Source organism: Octopus sinensis, linkage group LG13 (genome assembly GCF_006345805.1).
Source record: "Octopus sinensis linkage group LG13, ASM634580v1, whole genome shotgun sequence".
Classification (NCBI taxonomy): Eukaryota; Metazoa; Mollusca; class Cephalopoda; order Octopoda; family Octopodidae; genus Octopus; species Octopus sinensis.
Genome location: NC_043009.1, coordinates 54620711 through 54644851, shown reverse-complemented (window position 1 = coordinate 54644851; position 24141 = coordinate 54620711). Strand labels below are relative to the sequence as shown.

At 38.6% G+C, this 24141-nt stretch overlaps 1 protein-coding gene across 5 annotated transcripts in view; it reads left to right on the top strand.

Moving 5' to 3' along the window:
- LOC115218302 (zinc finger protein 239-like) overlaps nucleotides 1-9819 on the top strand; it is a 44009-nt gene extending 34190 nt beyond the window's left edge. For all 5 annotated transcript variants that reach the window (XM_036508359.1, XM_036508357.1, XM_036508358.1 and 2 more), the window contains 3 exons: nucleotides 3990-4123; nucleotides 7377-7524; nucleotides 9142-9819. In XM_036508359.1, the coding sequence (XP_036364252.1) occupies nucleotides 3990-4123; nucleotides 7377-7524; nucleotides 9142-9367 (508 nt within the window). In that variant the 3' untranslated portion in view covers nucleotides 9368-9819. The remainder of the gene's footprint in view (nucleotides 1-3989; nucleotides 4124-7376; nucleotides 7525-9141) is intronic.
- The last annotated feature ends 14322 nt before the right edge of the window (nucleotides 9820-24141 follow it).

Below are 24141 nucleotides of genomic sequence, written 5' to 3'. Positions count from 1 at the left end.
CTAGGCATAAGGCCCGACATTTTTGGGAAGGGGGACCAGTCAATTAGATCGACCCCAGTGCGCAATTGGTACTTAATTTATCGACCCCCGAAAGGATGAAAAGCAAAGTCGACCTCGGCGGAATTTGATCTCAGAACGTAAAGACAGACGAAATACCTATTTCTTTTCTACCCACAAGGGGCTAAACACAGAGAGGACAAACAAGGACAGACAAACGGATTAAGTCGATTATATCGACTCCAGTGCGTAACTGGTACTTATTTAATCGACCCCGAAAGGATGAAAGGCAAAGTCGACCTCGGCGGAATTTGAACTCAGAACGTAGCGGCAGGCGAAATACCGCTAAGCATTTCACCCGGCATGCTAACGTTTCTGCCAGCTCGCCGCCTTTACATTTTACATAATTCATCGTATACAAGACAATGTGTGAAAAACAAAATAAGAATTTTGAATGAAGTTTTTTTATAACTAGTTTTTAGACATTGGATGGCTATAGGGGTCCACCAGAATCAAATAGTAATCAAAGGGGTCCATCGATAAAAAAAATAGTTGAGAACCTCTGCACTAGAGAAAAGCTAGCCATAGTTCTTGAGAGAAAACACTGTAGACTTTGGGTTGCAATTTAATCGATGTTATATATGAGTGGCTGCTATGAAATGATCATCAGAGATTATGAGGTTAAAGAATGTTCATTAGTGAGGAAGTAAATTAAATGCGTTGATAATGGTTGGGTAGAATCGACGTACACATTTGTTGCTTAGTGGAGCAGCAGAGAACATTCTGATAGCAGTAGAAGAGACAGAGAGACAAATAGCGTTTTGGTTGTAGTTGGTGATAATTTCCAAACGACTAGAAATTCCATTGTTGTAAGCAGTCTAGAATGTTTGCATGTGTAGTTGTATTAGTAACAGCAGAAGTACCTCCCAGAAATGTACGAAAAGTGGGTCTTGCTTGAACTTCGTAAAAGGGTCAGAAATTGTTCAAAAGATATTTCTTTATTGCCCACAAGGGGCTAAACATAGAGGGGACAAACAAGGACAGACAAAGGGATAAAGTCGATTACATCTACCCCAGTGAGTAACTGGTACTTAATTTATCGACCCCGAAAGGATGAAAGGCAAAGTTGACCTCGGCGGAATTTGAACTCACAACTTAGCGGCAGACGAAATACGGCTACGCATTTCGCCCGGCGTGCTAAAGCTTCTGCCAGCTCGCCAATGGAATTTTCTGACCCCAATGTTGTAAACTAGCCTTCGAGTTGCAGCTTAGAGAGAATGCTATGAAAAGATCATAAGAAATTATGAGGTATAGCATTTCTACTAGGTCGGAAGATTTTAGTTGTGGGTTATAGAGGATGTGTAGTCACAATACTGATTCCTTGATATGTACAGCGGTTGCACGTTTGTGCATTTGGAAGGGAATATATAATTTTCGAACTAGAAAACGTTTTCAAGTTGTCTGTGTACAGATACCGTTTAAATTCGGCGTCAGTTGCACATGGATGGCGTATGTTTGCGAAAGGGTAAGGAGAAATGAAGTATGGTATCATCTAAGTAGGAGTACTCTCTTTACTCTTTTACTTGTTTCAGTCATTTGACTGCGGCCATGCTGGAGCACCTCCTTTAGTCGATCAAATCGACCCCGGGACTTATTCTTTGTAAGCCCAGTACTTATTCTATCGGTCTCTTTTGCCGAACCGCTAAGTGACGGGGACGTAAGCATACCAGCATCGGTTGTCAAGCAATGCTAGGGGGACAAACACAGACACACAAACACACACACACACACACACACACATATATATATACATATATACGACAGGCTTCTTTCAGTTTCCGTCTACCAAATCCACTCGCAAGGCATTGGTCGGCCCGGGGCTATAGCAGAAGACACTTGCCCAAGATGCCACGCAGTGGGACTGAACCCGCAACCATGTGGTTGGTTAGCAAGCTACTTACCACACAGCCACTCCTGCGCCTAGGAGTATGTGGTTTGAAGCAACACAACAAAAGGGAAACGTAACAGACCCTTGAAGTATATTAGAGCTGACAGAACACGAGAGAGAATACAAGGAAATAATGAAGACTCGAGACAAAAATATACAACCTGAAAGATAAGCGACAGATGAAACTGATTTTTGGCTAGATTACCTGTTGGGTTCTTATGCGAGATTAGGACTAAGGCTTTGATGATGCTAAGGGCATAGTTTTCAAAGTTGTTATTGGCAAGAAACTCGTGGTGTATAAGGTTGGAGAATAAGTCTCCAGTAGATCTTATTCTGTAGAAAGGATGGCAGCAATCAATGAGGAGGTAGAGGTTGTAGGAGGTGGTTGGGAAAGATAAGCGAAACTGAAAGAAATTACTGATGAGGTCGAGTGTGAGAAGTGATACCGAAGAGGATCATTGAGGAGGGTGGAAGAATTAAATAAAACATGGCTGAAATATGGGAAAGAACCTGCTTATAAAACTTATGATATATTGTTATAGATTAGTCATAGAACAGAGAAGTAATCTCCCTGAACTTAGAAGCACGTCTGAATGAAGCAGAACGAGATGAGGCTGGTGGTATCGAGCTATCGACAGACCGGGAGTCCGGCCAGATTACTTGCAAAATAAACTCCATTAAAGTTTCACAAGAGCAAGTGATGTTAATCTAGGAGAAGAATTAAATTTACTATAAAAAAAAAGAAATGTCTACGTACAGTTCATCCATCAGGTTTCTATGCCCTTTCTGTCTGATATAATCGGTTCGAGGTTTCAATGGTGGTTGCCTGAAGTTTTACGCAGTGAGATCGAACCCAGCATCTTGTAATTGAAATGTGAACGTTTGTCACTCGACATGTTTTACTATAATGACTCTTGAATTTCATTTCTAACCCAAGATTGCTACTAGTGGATTTTTGACTCCAAACATAAAACTTTCTTGTATAGTATCTTGAAACCTAAAAAGAAAAAAAGTAAGAAATAACGAAATAATAAGGAATCATTACACCGAGCTTCTCTAGAGTGTATGTATCAACCGAATTAATCTCACCGCATTTGCTAATGTAGGAGGAAGGTCACTAGTAATTCTTTGTGATTTGGTTAGAAGTTTAGTTAGAATTGACCAACTCGTTTGAGTGTTGTGTATAATACTTTATGGAACTCTTAGTTAAAATCCAGCCGAGGTTAACTTTGCTATTCATCTTTCAGAGTCAATAAAAGAGAACTAATTCGGGGTGGATTGCCGTAGTGGAATTATATAACCTCGGGCCGACGAAAGTCTTCTGCATGAAAGCAGACAGAAACGACATAGAAACCCACTAGACGGACTGTACATATACATTGTCTTTCACGAAACTGGACTTCTTGTGGGATTTGTTCCGACCTTATGCATTCTGAGTTCAAATTCCACCGAGGTCAGCTTTGCCTCTTATCTTTTCAGGATTGATAAAAAAAACACTAATGCAGGCTAGATTGGTGGACCAGATTCCTTGTAGTATTTGTTCCAGCTTTTTACGTTCTGATTTCAAATCCTGCCGTGGCGTACATGGGTGGTAGACTAAAATCTTTGTCTTGTTTAACACCACCACTCAAGATCTTGGGTACCTTTAGCAGAATCCACTTGGTTGCAAGGAATGGAGCCGGGTTTCTGGTTTGAGAATATACTCCTCCCTCCTTCTTACTATGAGGCCTCGTGAGGGACAATGAATACTAAATTTCTTCCTAACTAAAAGATTTAAAAAAAAAAAAGGGTGGAAGAGAAATAACTACGATTTTTGTAGTTTAGTCAAAAGCGGAAGAAGAAACACCCATGACTTATTTACGTCCTCTAACATTGCTTGAGAAATACAGAGAAGCAATGTGTTTTTCTTTCTGTTTTTAAATCTGTCGCAAGTGATTTTCAGGGTGAGGAGATTTAACAATTATTTCTCGAAGATCGAATGTAATTATGGCTTGAAATGAATCTGCCATATCAGATCTAAACGAGGATATATTTTCGTTTGTAGGGAGAAAGAAACACTGTTTCAGTGTATGAGTAAAGTAACAGAGTGTTCAACGTATACACGAGAGATGCTTCTCACAGGAATCGACATTAATTCAATGCGTCAGGCTTATGATAAATTGTGCCAACGGAAGGACGGTAAATACACATATATTTACTTCTCTTCTTTGTATTTGTGTTTTTGTTGACGTTGTTGTTGTTGTTCTTCTCCTCTTTGTTCTTGTTTCTCCTTTTTCTCATCATCATCATCATTGTCGTCGTCGTCGTCGTCCTGCTCCTCTTCCTCCTCCTCCTCCTCCTCCCCCTCAAAGTACTATAAGGTGTAGAGGGGTCCTCACTTCGCGATAACTACCCATGCGATCTTAGCATTTCTGGAATAGCAAATCTCAGCAAAAAAACTTGATAGAGAAACACTCTACATATCAGATGAAGGTGATGTTTCTTTTAAATTTGAGGACAGCAGAAACAATGAAGTCCTTAAACTCCTATAAGGCCCCTAAAAGTGCCGATTAAATCTCATTAAATCCTATTCTGTATAAGGTTTTCCACATGTGATCAGTAGCTACCCCAAAGTATCATTAAGGCACAACTTGCAACGTGATGCTGTTGCTAAAACAATATCCAATGCCATCCGTTGAAAAGACTACTCCGGGATAAATATACGAGCACTCTGTCGGTTGCGACGACGAGGGTCCCAGCTGATACGATCAACGGAACAGTTTGCTCGTGAAATTAACGAGTAAGTGGCTGAGCACTCCACAAACACGTGTACCCTTAACGTAGATCTCGGGGAGATTCAGAGTGACACAGTGTGTGACAAGGCTGGCCCTTTGAAATGCAGGTACTACTCATTTTTGCCAGCTGAGTGGACTGGAGCAACGTGAAATAAAGTATCTTGCTCAAGGACACAACGTGCCGCCGGGAATCGAACTCATGACCTTACGATCATGAGTCGAATGCCCCCTAACCACTAAGCCACGCGCCTTCACCCCGGGATAAATATACACATGAACATATCAACATTTGTCAAAAAGAATCTTGATATAGTTGTTTGGGAGGGAAAAGAAAATTCAAATATAGTCATAGATGTCCACTAACTTACAGATGTAATCATTTCTTTCAAATCCACCTCGAAATAGCTACCTTAACTGTACATTCATGTTTATAGTGATAGTTATTGGTATACTTGGCAATGTGAATACCATAAATCCTCGAGTATAATCCGCATTTTTTCCCCAAAATATAAAGGTCAAAATCCCTAGTGCGCACTATATACGAGGTTAAAAATGGAAAATATTTTCTAAGCAATGTCCGAGTCTCTATTTGCTGTCCGGCAATGTTTATTCAGACGAATTTTGTGATGTCGGGCGCGAAAATACCTTAAGCTAAGCCTGAAAGCAATGAAGTCATAAAAGAATCATCCATGACTTGCTATAGGCAACATTTATTAAACGTTATTACTGTTATTTCTTTATTTTCTGCAAACAGAATGCACAAAAAAGCTACACGTTTGCATTATGTTCTATATTCAACAATAATAAAGGATGTTACTGTATACAATTTTACAAACCAAGGACGTTATATAGACCTCCTTGACTCAAGTTAGAGAAGGGGTGCGTGTTATACACAAGGTTTAGGTTTTTTCAGAGGTGCAGCCCCCTAAAAATCCCCTGCGTATTATACTCAAGGGTGGACTATACTCGAGGACTTACGGTACATGTTTTAAATGATAATCTTGAAAGTATGTACAGTAATACTTCACTTTACGAAGACCCACTTTACGAGACTCCGGGTTTACGAGTTTTGTTTTATAATAAGTATAAAAAGGTTGAACAGCCATTTTGTGTGTGCGGCAATGTCGCAATATGTGGCAACACTGATCTACACAGCTGCATATAGCGACGGAGTAAAAATGACGGCATAAAATTTCGATGTCATAGTTTGCGCGTGCGCTTCGTTGAGAGAGATGATTATATGATCATTCTTCGTGACACATATTTTATATTGAATACGTGTACTTACACTAGTGTTTTCGACATTTTAAAACCCATCCAATATGTCTAAACGAAAGTGTACAACGGACACCGTCAGGAACAAAAGGAAACGAAAAGCCATCACTTTGGAAACGAAATTTTGAACGAAATGCAAAAGTTTCTATTGCCATAACAAATGTTTCTGCGTATTACCAAGAAATTTGTAGAGAGCGAAAAATAGTTTCTTCTCAGCAAGCAACTCTAGACTTGTTTGTTTAAGGAGTGGCTGAGTGGTAAGTAGCTTGCTTACGAACAACATGGTTCCGGGTTCAGTTCCACTTCGTGGCACCTTGGGCAAGTGTCTTCTACTATAGCCTCGGGCCGTCCAAAGCCTTGTGAGTGGATTTGGTAGACGGAAACTGAAAGAAGCCCGTCGTATATATGTATAAATATATGTACGTGTGTGTATATGTTTGTGTCTGTGTTTGTACCCCACCAACATCGCTTGACAACCGATGCTGGTATGTTTACGTCCCCGTAACTTAGCGGTTCGGCAAAAGAGACCGATAGAATAAGTACTAGGCTTACAAAGAATAAGTCCTGGGTTCGATTTGCTCGACTAAAGGTGGTGCTCCAGCATGGCCGCAGTCAAATGACTGAAACAAGTAAAAGAGTAAAAGAGTAAAGAGTAAGTCCGTCTACGAGTGCTTGTGAATCGGCAATCGCGTCTACAAGTGATGGTGTGCGCGAATCTAGTGCGAGTTAAAGTGATTCAGAAAACGATTATGATATTTTAATCATAAATGATCTCGATATTCTTTTTACTTTACATAAAATATTCTTTACATTCTACTGCTGTTTTTATTGCCATTTATTTACGAGTATTATAAACTTTATAAGCAATATATATTTTACTGGGAACGAATTACTATACATGACATTGCTATTATGGGAAAATTTACCAGTTTTTACTTTACGAGCAGTTTCCGGGAACGAATTAACTCGTATAGAGAGGCATTACTGTACATACTTACATGACTTACATGCATACAATATGCACGTATATACTTGCGTATCTACATTCATGCGATCATATGAGAAGTAAATATAGTCTTCAGAACTTTCTGCATGCATTAAACCATTCACTCGCAATGTTCTTGCCGTACCACTGCTCACATCAACATTTGTGCTACTCCATTGGCTGCTAGATGCAGTCCGGGCTATTGGCATTGGAATACGAAAATTGTTCACTCATGTCAGAAATTTCCACGTCAGCAGTGATGTAGACTGCTTTTACTTTATAGGAAAACAAAGCAGAAGAGATTAAACATCGATTCGAACAGCCTTTCAATATCGCATCGTATCCCCTCACCAACATCTATCTACAAACCGATCTGGTCTTTCCTTTTCTGTTTCAGAATTCACCCGTGATCTTCCTTGTCTAGAAAAATATTCCAGCGCCATGGAAAAGTCTTTTGCAGCAGTGATTGAAGAACGCAGCGATTTAAGACAGAAATTATCCTACTCCGACATCACATTTGACGAATACTTCAAGAAATATTGCCCGTACGTAAAAAACAAAAGAATTAAAAAAATGTGAAAAAAAAGAAGGAAAAGTATCATTATCCTACTTCCAACACTTCCACAAATTTCCACCACAATCACCAATACCACCACAACCACCAACACCACCACTGTGACGATGAAGCCGTCTCCGTCGTCCACGACGACGACGATGGCCACTATCACCATCACCACCAGCACTGCCACATAAATCAATGGGGGAGTCCTCTACGTAGCCATTTCGACAGGGCGGAGGTTACTCGCCAGATTTCCGAGTTACACCCAACCGTCATAGATAAGGTAAAGGACATTAAATAACGTAGCCCGACATTCCCTTAATTTCAAAAGACTGGATGGTCACGGCTGAAATGCCTTCTATCAAGGGTCTCTCGGACCAGAGCTGAAGGCCCCATTTGGGGATAAACAACAGCAACTATATGAGCAAACAAGCTAGATTCTATGTGGTCGTTCGCCTTGCTAGAAATAACAGTCAAATCTTCATCGTATTACAACACTGTACGAGGGAGTGCTGAAAAGTTCCTGGCTTTGGGTAAAAGAAAATACAGAAGGTTCAGTTAATTATGATTTTACTCAACATATTCCCCTTTCAGATTCACACACTTATTGCAGTGGTCCTTCAGTTTTTCTAAGCCCTGTAAAAGAACTCGGAAGGTTGGGCCGCCAACCAGGCCTTTCGTGGTACCCTTAAAGCCAGGAAAATTTTAGCTCTCCCTCGTATTGTTCAGTCATATTTGACGGGGTTCACAACCTCTACCACCGCCGCTGTCATCGCCTCCTCTGTGGTCCCTGGGGTATATCCTGAAGTAAGTACCGTAAAACCTCGAGTATAATCCGCATCTCCCCCCAAAATTTAAAGGTTAAAATCCCTAGTGCGTACTATATACGAGGTTAAAAATGAAAATTATTTTCTAAGCAAGTCCGAGTCTCTATTTGCTGTCCGGAAATGTTTATTCAGAGGCATTTTGTGATGTCGGGCGCGAAAATACCTTAAGCTAAGCCTGAAAGCAATGAAGTCATAAAAGAATCATCCATGATTTGCAATAAGCAACATTTATTAAACGTCATTACTGTTATTTCTTTATTTTCTGCAAACAAAATGCACAAAAAAGCTACACGTTTGCATTATATTATATATACAATAAAAATAAAGGACATTACTGTATACATTTTTACAAACCAAGGACGTTATATAGACCTCCTTGACTCAAGTTAGAGAAGGGGTGCGTATTAATCACAAGATTTAGGTTTTTCAGAGGTACAGCCCCCTAAAAATCCCCTGCGTATTATACTCGAGGATTTATGGTACCTAACCTTTGTTACATTAACTACCTACGCTTACAGCATCTATGGAACCGCAGGGAATGCTAGATATTGGTTAATTACAACCGTACTAATCTGCCTTAGTTGTAAGTATTAAAAGACAATTTACCTTCAGTTCTTGTAAGCACGAAAAAAATTGATTTTTATTTTTATCTTCCATTGCTATTTGTTTAACATTAGTCTTTTGTTAGAAGATATTTTTTTTTCCTTTTAAACACGTGCAAATATATAATGACATGACTTTACAAAAGTAAATTTGTTTACGTCTTGTATTTACAGAATGTGGAAGAAAGTAATTGACAATTTGCCTGAAGTTATCGGATGTCCAAAGACGTTCGTTGAAATTTTACAAGACTACTTCTATTCAATGATGCCGGAAAAGTGTAAAGATATTACAGAGCAATATCGACCTGAAGACAATGGTTCCTCCAATGTCATCTTTAAGGGAGGACAAATGTACTTTAGTTTCATATTATTTCTCATCTTCGTCTTTGCTACTGAATAAAATCAGACCCTAGTGAACGACTCAATATTTCACTTCAAGATTTATAACTATATTCCAAAGTATTATATCTCATTAACATTGTTTTTTTCGTTTTTTTTTCTTTATATATTTTTTCGTAATTAGTTACGTCCTGTGACAGTCTAAGTTCAAATCTGCACCAAAGAGTGCAAGGATTCAGTTTAAAACGACTATTTTGGACGACGACTATTTTTGGTGCCTTCTGGTTGTTAAGGGGTGGATAGGCAGAATCGTTTGAGCGTTAGACAAAACGCATAGCAATATCTGTTACGCCTCAACGTTCTGAGTTCAAAACACCATCAGAGTCAACTTTGGGGTATGACAAAATACAGTAACAACCAACTACTGGGGACAATATAATAGACTGATATCCTCCTCCGAATTTGTGGCCTGGAACCTATCTTAACGACAGTTATTATTATCATTATTACTTCGTGTGTTTACGTTCTGAGTTCAAATTTCGCCGAGGTCGACTTTGCCTTTCATTCTTTCGGGGTCAATAAAATAAGTTCCAGTTGAGCACTTGGAGAGGTCAATGTAATCGACTTACCTCATCCTCCGAATTTGCTGGCCTTGTGCCAACGCCTGTCTTCACGTTTTGAGTTCAAATTCCACCGAGGTCGACTTTGCCTTTCATCCTTTCGGGGTCAATAAAATAAATTTCAGTTGAATACTGGGGGGGTGGGGTGGCGGTGGGGGTGTCAATGTAATTGATTTAGATCTCTCCTGAAATTGCTGGCCTTGTGCCAAAATTTGAAAACCATTACTAATGTTATTGCTTGAAGTCGACGAGCTGGCAGAATCATTAGCTAAACAAAACTTTTAGCGGCATTTCATCTGGTTAAAGTTCTGACTTCAAATTCACCCGAAATCGACTTTGCTGTTCATCCCTTCTAAGTCGATAAAATAAGTACCAGTCATGCATTGAGGTCGGTGTAATCGACTAGCCCCCCCCCCCGCTCTCCCCAAAATTCCAGGTCTTGTGCTTATAGTTGAAAGACTTAATATTATTACTAAAAACATGGCAGTGGCGTGGCAGAATCGTTAGCAAGCCGGACAAAATGCTTAGCGGCATTTTTTCCGGTTTTACGTTTTGAGTTCAAATTCCACCGAGGTCGACTTTGCCTTTCATTTTTTCCTTGCCATTGAAATAAGTACCAGTTGAACAACACTGGAGTTGATATAATTGACTAGTCCGTTCCGTTTAAGTTTCAGGCATTGTGCCTATAGTAGAAGGACTTTTATTACTACGAGTGTATGATAAAAAATAAAGGCGGCGAGCTGGCAGAAACGTTAGCGCGCCGGGCGAAATGCTTAGCGGTATTTCGTCTGTCGTTACGTTGTGAGTTCAAATTCCGCCGAGGTCGACTTTGCCTTTCATCCTTTTGGGGTCGAGAAATTAAGTACCAGTTACCCACTGGGGTCGATGTAATCGACTTAATCCCTTTGTCTGTCCTTGTTTGCCCCCTCTATGTTTAGCCCCTTGTGGGTAGTAAAGAAATATATATGATAAAAATATTTTATAGTTACTACTTATGTATACTTTCTTGATATAATTCCAACACTGCAGCACTGTTACTCATCATGTTAGTTTATTTTAGATTTTACTAATCCTTAATTATCACATTAATCGATGCCTGTTGATCTTTAATAGGAAAAACAAACAACAACAAAATAAACAAAAATGGCAATCACAATGTTTGATTTACAAATAACCTACAAACACACACACAAGTACTCACGCTAAACTTAACCCTAGCTCTAAGGCTAACGAGATAAAAAAAAGTACTCAATACATGTTGTACTGTATTTCCGTGTGGGTAGGGTTAGTGGTTAAACTTCATACACACTAAGAGTTTTACGTTCGATGTATCGTTCAGGTAACAAAAAATATGTCGCCTGAAAGAGCGCGAAACTTAAATAGCGACGGAGGAGAAAGCTAGCTTCTCTCTCTCTCTCTCAATACACATACACACACACACACACACACACACACACACATATATATATATATATCTTTGTCTTCTCTCCTAGTGCTGAATGAACATTTAATGTGGATCTAGAGTCAAGTTTTGACTGCTATTTCCAGCATGAAGGTATCTCTCAGATGCCCTAAATTATAATTTTAATAATAATTATTACCTTTGAAGGTTTTTGCTCCTATGCTAGCCACTTGATAAGATCGATAATTAAATTAACGATCTTATCCTTATATATATATACACACACACACAAATATGAGAGAGAATCCACTATGTGGACGCTCTTACGCTAGATATAGATCCTTGCGGATCTATATACGCAAGGATCTATATTTAGCGTAAGAGCGTCCACATAGTGGATTCTCTCTCATATTTGTGTATTAATAATATTTACTGAATCTCAGTCTTTTATGCGCTAGACCACTGGTGTTTAAATTGAATTTATTAAATTAATATCCAATTTTTTCACCCTCATATATATATATATATATATATATATTATATATATATATATCGCCAATGGATCATATATCCGAAAAAGAAGCACACTAAGAGTTAGAGCAGAAGCACTTTGTGGATGCGAAACCATAGGTCACTCTATGAACGGGCATATATTTAGCTTCATGTAAATACACACACACACACAAACATACACACACACATATATATACATATATATCAATGTACAAAATATATTAATGTATGCATACACACAATATGTATGTATGTCTGTATGTATGTACGTATGTATGTATGTAAGTATGTATGTACGTACGTATGTATGTAGTATGTCTGTCTGTCTGTCTGTCTGCCTGTATGTATGTATGTGCGTGTGTGTGTATGTATGTATGTATGCATGCATGTATGTATGTATGTATGTATGTCTGTCTGTCTGTCTGTCTGTATGTATGTATGTATGTATGTCTGTCTGTCTGTCTGTCTGTCTGTCTGTCTGTCTGTCTGTCTGTCTGTCTGACTGTATGTATGTATGCATGTATGTGTGTATGTGTGTATGTATTCAAGTGAGTGACAAGTTCAAAAGAAGCTATGTCCGGCCACTTAGAGTAAAGAACATAAATGTAAGTCTGACAGTGAATAAAATATTTAATCCATAATCGATAGTCCGACAAAATAAATTTTGTCAGACTAACGATTATGATTACACACACACACACCACACACACACACACTCACACACACGCACATATATATACACACACATACATGCATGTGTGCGTATGCGGTTTCATGTATATTGTTTGTGCGTACACACAGCCATATGTTTAAAATAAACATACAATTTTGGAAAAGTGACTTTTACGCAAAACTAGAGAGAATCTTTCCAGTTTATTTATTTTTCCATCATTCTTCTTCTTCTTCTTCTTCTTCTTCTTCTTCTTCTTCTTCTACCTTTTCTTCTTCTTCTTCTTCTTCTTCTTCTCTTCTTCTTCTTCTTATTATTATTATTATTATTATTATTATTATTATTATTATTATTATTATCATCATCATTATTATTATTCTAGAAAGCGTTTTAAAAACGGCTTTAGATTTTGTAAAATTTTACGGTTCAATTCCTTTTTTCAGATATTTAAATAGGGAAATCGCGTGCTATTTCCTTTCCTACTTGATCACTTTTTGCCTCACAAGTTCGTTTTTCTTCAGCACCAATATTGACAAGATTTACCGAATGAAATTCCTCTCATTGATTTCTATTATTATTCAAGTGCAACCTAAATAATTCAGAAAAAGTAAAAAAAAAGGAAACTATTTTACTTAGAAGTTGCATAAATGTGTTATACTTCCCTTTTAAACTCATTTACTTCTTGGTGTGAAGTTTCGTCTGAAGATGTATTTCATATTCAGCCGGTATTTACCATTTACCCTGGAGCAATGATTGCTTCACGCATAAATGCCTCACGTTATCAATGTTCGGTTGAGCAGTGACATTTCACAACTCTAGATACAACAAATACACGTGCCCTCTTTTAAACTACGAAGAACCACGCACTTAATGTGTGTGTATGTAGGTATGCACACACGCACACACACACACACACACACACACACACACCACACACACACACACACACACATCTTGTTTCAGTCATTTGACTGCGACCACACTGGGACACCGCATTGAATTTTTAGTAGAATTACTCGACCCAGTACTTATTTTTTAAACCTGGTACTTATTCTATCGGCTTCTTTAGTCGAACCGCCAAGTTGCGGGGACGCAAACACACAAACACCGGTTGTCAGGCGGTGGGTGGGGAGACAAGCACAGACACAAAGACACAGCAGCTGTAGATACGATAGTTCGACCAAAAGAACCGGCTATTGCAAGCAAAATTAAATATTGACAAAAAATAAAATAAAACAAAACAAAACAAAAACAAACAAAACAAAAACGGCATTTGGCCAAATTTGGACATACAACAGTTTAACATAATAGATCGAATTGCTTTCGGGAAAGGACGATATTTTATTCCATATCTCGTAATGTTATGTAATTCATAGAATGTTATGCAATACAGGAAATTATATATAGAATTGTGTAATAATTCTAAAGTTCATTCATTTTCTCAATTGACATCGACCAAATGAATTTTGGGATGATGAATTTATTTGGGTGTATTACTTTTACTTTTCACTCTGCAGGGCTTATTTCACGCCCATTGGATCTTATCTCGGAGCTGTGTAGAGCTCCCATTTATATCAATAGAAGTTTACGGATCTCATTCAGATTATGGAATACCGCGCTAGCCAGGATCCACGATAGCCAAGATTATACTTATCCCCTCAGTCTCTTTCTCTCTCTCCCTTCCTCTATCTATCTATCTATCTATCTATCTATCTATCTATCTATCTATCTATCTATCTATCTATCTATCTATCTATCTATCTATCTATCTATCTCTTCCTTTGATTTGCGTAAAATCAGTTTTTCGAAATTGCATGATTATTTGAACAATCGTATGACTATGCATATATCTGTACACATGCACACATACACGTATATACACTCAGGCGGGCGCACGCACACACACACAGATGTATGTAAAAAAAGTCATTCATGAAGGTTGACAAAATTGTAACTGATTTTAAGAATCTAGTTTTGATACATCATGACAGACCTGGAGTAACTAGGGCACGCCATCGATGAGGTCGTGAAAGGTGAGGGAAGAAGTCTGACAAAACAAATCATTTAATGGTCAAACGAAGTCAAGCAATCGAATAGTTAAATGGCTAATATAGTTGTCTAATAATAATAATAATGATAATATCTTTTTTACTCTAGGTACAAGGCCCTAAATTTTTGGGGAGGAGGCCTGTCGATTAGATCGACTCCAGTACACAACTGGTACTTAATTTATCGACCCCGAAAGGATGAAAGGCAAAGTCGACCTCAGTGGAATTTTAACTCAGAATGTAAAGGCAGACGAAATGTTAAGTATTTCATTCGATGCGACAACGATTCTGCCTGGTTGCTGCCTCATTTCGATATAAATTAGAGATTTAACCTTATTGTTTTGAGAAAGTGAAAGTTAAAGTTCAGAGTTCTGTCCAGAATTAAAACCATTGTCATTAGTTGTGTTTATTCAGGTGCGTCAGCTATTAGGTCATGGAGATTTTGAGGGTTTACAAAAGAATTTAAGTAGATTTATAACTGTATTCAAAACTATTATGTCTAATGTTACAATATTATTAACGCAATTTTTTTCTTTGATCAGTGGATTTCTTTACTTGCAGTTGGTATTTTAAATAAGAGTATACCTGTTTCACGTGAGATTCTTGATTGATAACTTCCAAAAACCCAACAATAACTAAACCTTGTGGCACATCTGCTGATCAGCTAAACCCTTTCACCTATATACATTCTTTTGAGAACCCCGCAAAACAGCCTCATGACCCGAAACTGACCCACCTAAAAAGACAAGCTCGATTATAAAGTTTTACACGCATAAATAAATTCTGAAAAACACAACTTTAAATTTAACCAAAAAAAATTTTTTCCATAAAACCTCCCCATCACAACCTGCCATACAACTCAATTATCATGTAATAGAGTCCCACCTACTCCAGAAATTTTAAACTTAACAGAGACTCTATAAAGCCAAGATGAACTCAAATGTGCCACAGTCCAATGACGACCGAATTTCGAAATCCCTGGCAATACAATTCTTCTTAAAGAATAATAAATTGTACACTACAAAAAGTATGGAGTAATCCTTCGGTTTAATGTAAATTCTTTATTAACATAAAATAAACATTTACATCTTTATCTATCACTCTATCTATCTATCTATCTATCTATCTATCTATCTATCTATCTATCTATCTATCTATCTATCTATCTATCTATCTATCTATCTATCTATCTATATCTATCTGTCTGTCTGTCTGTCTATCTATCTATCTATCTATCTATCTATCTATCTATCTATCTATCTATCTATCTATCTATCAGTGTATCTAATAAATGTAATTTTGTGGCCATTGAATTTAATTACTAATTTTGTTGAAATAAAGTCTTAAAAACTGCTCTGTGTGTATCGTTCGTGAATTTGACTCCGTGATAAACCTACGCTAATTATTAACTCGACGTCGTTAAAATATTTATCTAATTCTTGTAGTCAGGAAAGCTTACTCTGCATTGAGAATCAATCATAGAGAAAGATAGAATGTATTCATAAATCTCTTCTTATGTTCACATGCAAACACACACACACGCACACGTACATACATAAATGTTTATATACACATACATACACTCACACAAACACACACACGCATACACACACAAATACACACACATAATGCACACATATAGATAGATAAATAGATAGATATTCGTGAGAGTGTGTAAGATCTAAAGAAAGCAGCATATTTGGTTGGAGCTGCGTAAATTATTAATAACAGTTTTACTCAGCTCCACGGGACTTAAAGCAGGAGTGTGCAACATTTTTCATTGGCTGGCCCCTTTCGAACATTTGAAGAACTATTAGGGCCAGTCGCCGTCAAAACTATGTAATCTAATGACAACTAGTGTAATGAGTTATGAATACATTGTGAATTCATTTTCAAACAATAAAGACATTTAAAATTAACTTTAGTTTTATTAATGTGAAACTTGATATTTTGTTTTTGCGCAATTTATCAATGTCCGCTTTGACTAATGAAGTGACAGCTCGAAGCTGACTGGGCAGATGTTCATCTGTGAGCTGACAGTTATTTTTTCAAAGCTATAATGGGAGTGACAAAGGAGCATATTTGGCATATTTTACTTTATGGGTTCAATAAAGGCAACAACGCGACGAAAAGTGCGAGGAATAGTAATGCAGTATTTGGGGTTCGGACAATAAGCGTAAGTCGGTGTCAATGGTAGCTCCAGAAATTCCGAGCCCGAAACTACGGCCTAGAAGACGAGCCTCGCCTGGGAAGATCTGTAGAGCTCGACGCAGACGTCCTGTAAATCCCATCGTAACTGTTGAGGAACTCGCAGAGAAGCTTGGATTTGGTAATTCAGCCATTTATCGACACCTGCGCTAGAAGAAAAACAACCATCTTTTGTTTCAAGACGAAAGGTGTTCTCCCATCAGGATAATGCGCGGCCACATACAGCGAGGATGACATTCCAAAGGCCGGAACAGTTTGAACGGGAAACGATGTCCCGCCCACCATATTCACCGGAAATTGCCCCATCTGATAATCATTTATTCCGCAGTCTTCAAAATCATTTGGATGGAAAAAATATGAATTCTGTAGACGTGGTCAGAACAGTACAGGAGGAGTATTTTTCGTCACTTCGTCACGGACATGTGAATTTTGGAAGAAGGGCCTTGCAAGTCTATCAGATAGATGGAAGAGCATTGTTGAAAATAAGGGAGAGTATATTCTAGATTAAAAAAGAACTTTGTTTATCTTAATTTTGAAAAATAAAAGAAGTATAAAAAACCGAATTGTTTATAGGATAATCCAATAAAAACCTACCAAAAGTTTAGCATGTAACTACATAGGCACATATCTAGACACATAACTATATGTATGAGTATACATACATAAGACAAAACATATAGATCTGTACATGTACTGAATGTGGAGACACATGGCCTAGTGGTTAGAGCAGCGAGGGATCGCGGGTTCGAATCTTAGACCGGGCAATGTGTGTGTTTATGAGCGAAACACCTAAGCTCCACGCGGCTCCGGCAGAAGGTAACGGCGAACTTCTGCTGACTCTTTCGCCACAACTTTCTTTCACTCTTTCTTCCTGCATCTTGCAGCTCACCTGCGATGGACCGGGGTCCCGTCCAGGTGGGGAACCTATACGCCAAGGAAACCGGGAAACCGGCCCTTATGAGCCAGGCATGGCTCGAGAAGGAGCAAACAAACAACGAAGTACATGTACTGACTTCAAATATTTGCACATATACACACATACCTGCACAACTACCCCGATAATGTTGAAATTCTAATGAAAGAGCCTTGGATCTAAATTAGAAGCTGACTTGTTCTCCAATGGCAAGAAATGTAGAATTGCAACTAAATAATAACGAATATACAGCTCAGTGTTACTGGAAACTTTAACATCATTGGAAATGTTGGCAAGCTATACTTCCCACGCATAAATGGTGACCATGGACTTAAATCTGTATTGATGTGGTGTCATATGAAGCAATACCTGCAGCAAAGGAAAGAGAGCTGTAAGCATCTTGCCCAAATTTACAAGTACGAAGATACCATCACTAAGATAGATAATGAACTTAAAGAGAGATATAATATAAGATCTGGCGCAGGTCTCTGCCTATATATCAGAACGACAAAATATAAATATGAACCAGTTCATTGAGAAGTTAGTGCATGAGTACTTGGCACTGAAGACGGGAGCTATAGGGGGAATAAATCGTATCAAATGCTTAGCATGGAGTACCGTCAAGTTTATGACATCCTACTTTGAAGGTTATCTTCAAGAACAAGAGATCCCCACGAAGTACCTGCAGCATACAAGGCAGAAAACATTGACAGACAACAAATGTAGTCTGTGCAAAACTATGACTGAAGACATCAACATTATTATTGTCAACTGCAAGAGAATGTTTTGTAGATATTATCTTTCCCATGCGGCATGACGTGGTGCCCAGAACAGTCTGGAAAAAAATTAAGAAAAATGAAAATACCAACAAGTGAAGTTGACTTTATTGAGGCTGATGGACCAAAAGAATATTGGTGGAAGCCCGAAGTTATAAAACAATCTGCCAGATATTGTATAGGGACACGAGAAAAATATGTTCTGCTGTGGAAATCAGCTGTCCTCTAGACACTAGTCTGGTCAGAAAAATATAAGATAAAGGAAACATTTGTGGACCATTGATAAAAGAGTTTGCAAATCCAGTACCCAAGATACATTTTTCTTTTCATACCTATAATTATTAGAGCAACAAGATATGTAGTAAACCACTGAAGCAAAGTATGACTGAATTTGGGTTCTTAGGGAGGGAAAGCAACTCCTTGATTCGTACGCTACCAATGGTCGCGATATCTGGGACAATAAAAACCCATAAGACCTCTATAAGATTTCTCTCATTTATAACCTTGTTACCAAGTAGGTGGCCGGTCAAAATTAACTCTACATTTTATAGAGAAAGAGAAAACATACATACAGACATATCTAGAGAGATATACTTTTGCTCTCCAGCAACAGACGATAGCTGTTAAAGACCTGAAAAACAAGAGAGACAAAGATGCCGTGGAAACCTCCACGTTGTAATAGAAAATGGCGGTTTTGGTATACCAGTCTGGAAGATACCATCCGCATCTTCAGCAACTACTCCAAAATGATTGGAAGATACTAATACATATTTCTTTACTACCCACAAGGGGCTAAACACAGAGGAGACGAACAAGGACAGACAAACAGATTAGGTCGATTATATCGACCCCAGTGCGTAACTGGTACTTATTTAATCGACCCCGAAAGGATGAAAGGCACAGATACTAATACCCTTGTGGTATACATCCATACACTCACACATCCATCCATCCAACCATCCATCCATCTATATACATAATTACATACATACATACATACATACATACATGCATACATACATACATACATACATACATACATACATACATAAATGCATGCATACATACATACATACATACATACATACATACATACATACATACATACATACATACATACATACATACATGCATATTGAGATTGATGTGACAAAAGAATATTGTTAGAACTTAAAAATCAAAACAACCACCAAGTTAAAACACAACCGGCCATATATCGTTGTATGGGACCTCAAAGAAAAGATATGTTCTGTTGTGAAAACCAGCTGCTCTCTGGACACGAATGTGATTAGAAAAGTACAAGAGAAAGTGGACATCTATGGACCATTGATTAGGAGTTTGCAAATCCATTACCCAAGATACACTTCCAGCTTCATACCAATTATTATTGCAGCAACAGGGTACATATCAACGCGTCTGGAGCAAAGTATGTCTGAACTTTGGATCTTGGGGAGAGAATGCATATCGTAGGAGTGGCTGTGTGGTAAGTAGCTTGCTTACGAACCACATGGTTCCGGGTTCAGTCCCACTGCGTGGCACCTTGGGCAAGTGTCTTCTACTGTAGCCTCGGACTGACCAAAGCCTAGTGAGTGGATTTGGTAGACGGAAACTGAAAGAAGCCCGTCGTATATATGTATATATATATATATATATATATATATATATATATATATATATATATGTATCTGTGTGTATATGTTTGTGTGTCTGTGTTTGTCCCCCGCAACATCGCTTGACAACCGATGCTGGTGTGTTTACGTCCCCGTAACTTAGCGGTTCGGCATAAGAGACCGATAGAATAAGTACTAGGCTTACAAAGAATAAGTCCTGGTGTCAATTTGCTCGACTAAAGGCGGTGCTCCAGCATGGCCACAGTCAAATGACTGAAATAAGTAAAAGAGTCAAGAGAGTATGCTACATTGTGACCCCTTCGGTCATGAATGACCATGGGATTGCACCTAGAAAGTTACCCTCCGAAGCACAAGTCTGAGCAAGGTTGTTTATTGAAGACCAACAGTCGCCCATGCATACTGGCCTCCACTCTCCAACGCACCGATGTTATCCAAGGTTAAGGTAAAGGCCGATACAGCTTGGCACCAGTGACGTCGCAGCTCATTTATTAACGTGCAAGTGGCTGAGCACTCCACAGACACGTGTACCCTTAACGTAGTTCTCGGGGAGAATCAGCGTGACACAGAGAGTGACAAGGCTGGCCCTTTGAAATGCAGGTACAACAGAAACAGCAAGAAAGAGTGAGAGGAAGTTGTGGTGAAAGAGTACAGCGGGGTTCACCCCCACCCTGCCGGAGCCTCGTGGAACTTTAGGTATTTTCGCTCAATAAACACTCACAATGCCCGGTCTGGGAATCGAAACCGCGATCCTACGACCGCGAGTCTGCTGCCCTAACTACAGGGCTATTGCGCCTCCACAGTATGCGACAAATGATCACGATATCTGGGTCTATAAAAATGTACAAGACCTTCTTAAGATTTAAAGGATGATGAATAAAACAAGATGCTTTTTTTTTTTTTTGCAAGTTTACTACCAAGCAGGTGACCGGTCAAAGTTTACTCTAAAATTAAGGAGAAACAGAGAAGAACACACACACACACACGCACACACACACACACACACACACACACACACACACACACACACACACACACACACACACACACACGGTGAAATGTATAAATCGAAAATACGTCAAGAAAAAAGGGGAATATAAAAACATCTGTGTCACACCACGTTGATTTATATAACTCTTAACGCCATATATTTGCTTGCTTTGTTTATTTTATCATACTTATTTAATGTTTACCTCTGACCTTCTTTCCACATATCTATATCATAACACCATGTAAATATATGTGTGTATATGTGTGAATATATATATATGCGTGTGTATAAGTGTGTGTGTGTGTGTGTGTGTGTGTAAGTGTGTTCACTTGTTCTTTGTATTTTGCTTGCTTTTCTATATTTATTTATTTATTTATTTATTTATTTATTTATTCATTTATTTTTTTCAGTCTTTGGACTGCGGTCATGCGGCAGCACTGCTTTGAAGGGTTTATCTGAACAAACCAACCTCAGCTCTTTTAATTCTTTGAAGTGTGGTATTTATTTCTATCGATAACTTTTGCTGAACCGCAAGGTTACGAGAGCAAACAAACCACCACCAAGTTGTCAAGAGGTGGTGGAGGTGGGGACAAACACAAAGACACAAGCGCGCGCACACACACATGCACACCCACACACCCACCCACCCACACACCCACACTCACACCAACGCACACGACGGTCTTTCTACCAGATTCACTCAAAAAGCACTGGTCGGTCCGTGGCTATAGTAAAAGTTACATACCGAAGGTGCTGAGCGAAGGGACTGAACCCGAAACCACATGGTTGCAATGCAACCCTCTTAACCACATAAGCATCCTTGCACCTATGCCAGTGATTCTCAAACTTTTCAAAAAAATTTATGTGCCGGTCCCTTTACAGTTTTTTTGATGATTCGCGGTCCTCATTAAAATGCAGGATAATTAGCAGGATAATTAGCATGACGTACATTCGTATCGTAATTTCCGGACTATGAACCGCTCTGCCCATAGATCCGCAATCCTGATAACTACAACTTAATCCACGTAATAACCCACTGGGATACAATAAATACACATGAAAATATGGGGAATCAGTTGATCAATTGGTTACAAAATAAATGAGAAACGATATCAGTCCGAAAATATCCCGAGTATTCTGTATTAACAAATGTGTAAGACCTATTTTTGCCCATTTAGCTGACAGAAACCGAGGGTCATACACCGAAAACTACGATATACGTACGTACATGACAGTGGTTCTCGAACTTTTGGCATCACCTTCTCTTTTCACCATGTTTGGGATGCTATTCCTCCCTGTTGTCAGGTCATTCCCCTTATTGATTATCCACGAGGTGCATTTCAACCAATTTACCTATTTTCAGCGGAAAAATTTTAATAGCATCCCAAAATGTACAGAATTTTATGTCAATTGGACCTCTAGTATGTACGAAAAACCACACCGTCTTCTCTTCCTCCCTTGAAAGTTTGCCATCCCTTTTCCTGAATCCCTGATACATAACCTGACAACAGCAACAAAAAATTATATAAGAAATTATTTATTCACAAAAGCAGTCATTTTATTTGCAGCAAAGTAACCAACTCTTCTGTGTTCGGCTCTGTTTTGAGAAGGCGACCCTCATTTCTGGTAGGATATCTAGTCAATTTCTTGACTTTGTTTTGATGGCAAGGAAAGTAGAAAACGCTGTCTTACACTCATAGGTAGTTGGAAATGGAATAAGTACTTTAGGAGCCATCTTTTCGACATCAGGATATGACCGTGCCATTTCAATCCAAGTCAGAACAGCATATTTCACGGGAAAAAAAAATTCACCTTCTATAGCTAACAGATGGTTCAAAGGGGTTCCCGATAAAGCGGAAGTATTCATCAAAGTCATGAAGATCAAGAAAATAAAGAGAATATTTATCTGCCAAGTATTGGCACGTGTTGTTTCACGAGGTCAACGATAACGTTATCGACTTGAAGCTTGTTTTTATCAATAAACACGTTTAGTTGAGGAAATAATGCAAAGTTCTTTCTATCCAACTTTGGGTGCCAAAGTTCAAGCTTCATTTTGAAAGTAGTTAGTTTTTCATGCGAATGAAACATGGTTATATCTTTCCCTTGCTGTGAATGATTGACATGAATATGACTAGCAAAAATGCCAGGCAGTTAAGAAAACGAACATCGGAGAATATGGCGTGCAAATCTGGTTTGGCATATTGTAAAAAGTCGTGAACTCGTTTTCGTAGAAGGAAGACTCTCTTTATTGTTTTTCCTCTCGAAATTTCGAGTGTTTCGAATTCAGAATCACTTTCTTTGCACAACTCGGCAAACAGTCGAGATTTGAGTGCGTTCGCTTTGATGAAGTTCACAGTTGCAATCACGTAATTCAAAACATTAAAAAAAATTATCAGGTATGTTATTCACCTTTAGTGCTTGTCGATAAATTGTGCAGTGTGTATCAATAGCAGTCGGGGATTTTTCTTTCACCTAAGTCTGAAACCGGAACGGCAGCCAAGCATCTCCGGAGCAGCGTCGGTGCACACGGCAATGACATACTCCCAGTTGATATTATGTGCCTCAAAAAATTTGCCCACTTTGTTAAATATTTCCCTTGCAGTTGTTTTGGTGCTGAGGGTTTCGCAATACAGGAATTCATCCTCCAGGTAATTGTTATGTATATAACGTACATTGACGCAAAGTTGGAAACATCCGAAGTTTCATCAAGCTGGATCGTGAAAAAATTCGAAAGTGAATTGTGAATCTTAAAGATCAACTGCGACAGAAAGTTATCAGACAGTTCAGTTATTTGCCTGCTAACACTACTGTTTGAGAGAGAGAGAGAGAGAGAGAGAGAGAGAGAGAGAGAGAGAGAGAGAGAGAGAGAGAGAGAGAGAGAGAGAGAGAGAGAGAGAGAGAGAGAGAGAGAGAGAGAGAGAGATGCTTCAGCTTCTAAAGTTCAGAACTACCTAGCACATTCGACATGATATCTTTGCAGCAAGACGATATCAACTCTTCACCGATATTGTGAGGATTTTTGGCAACAGTTATTTTCCCCCGAAACCTCGCAGGATGCTCTCAAAC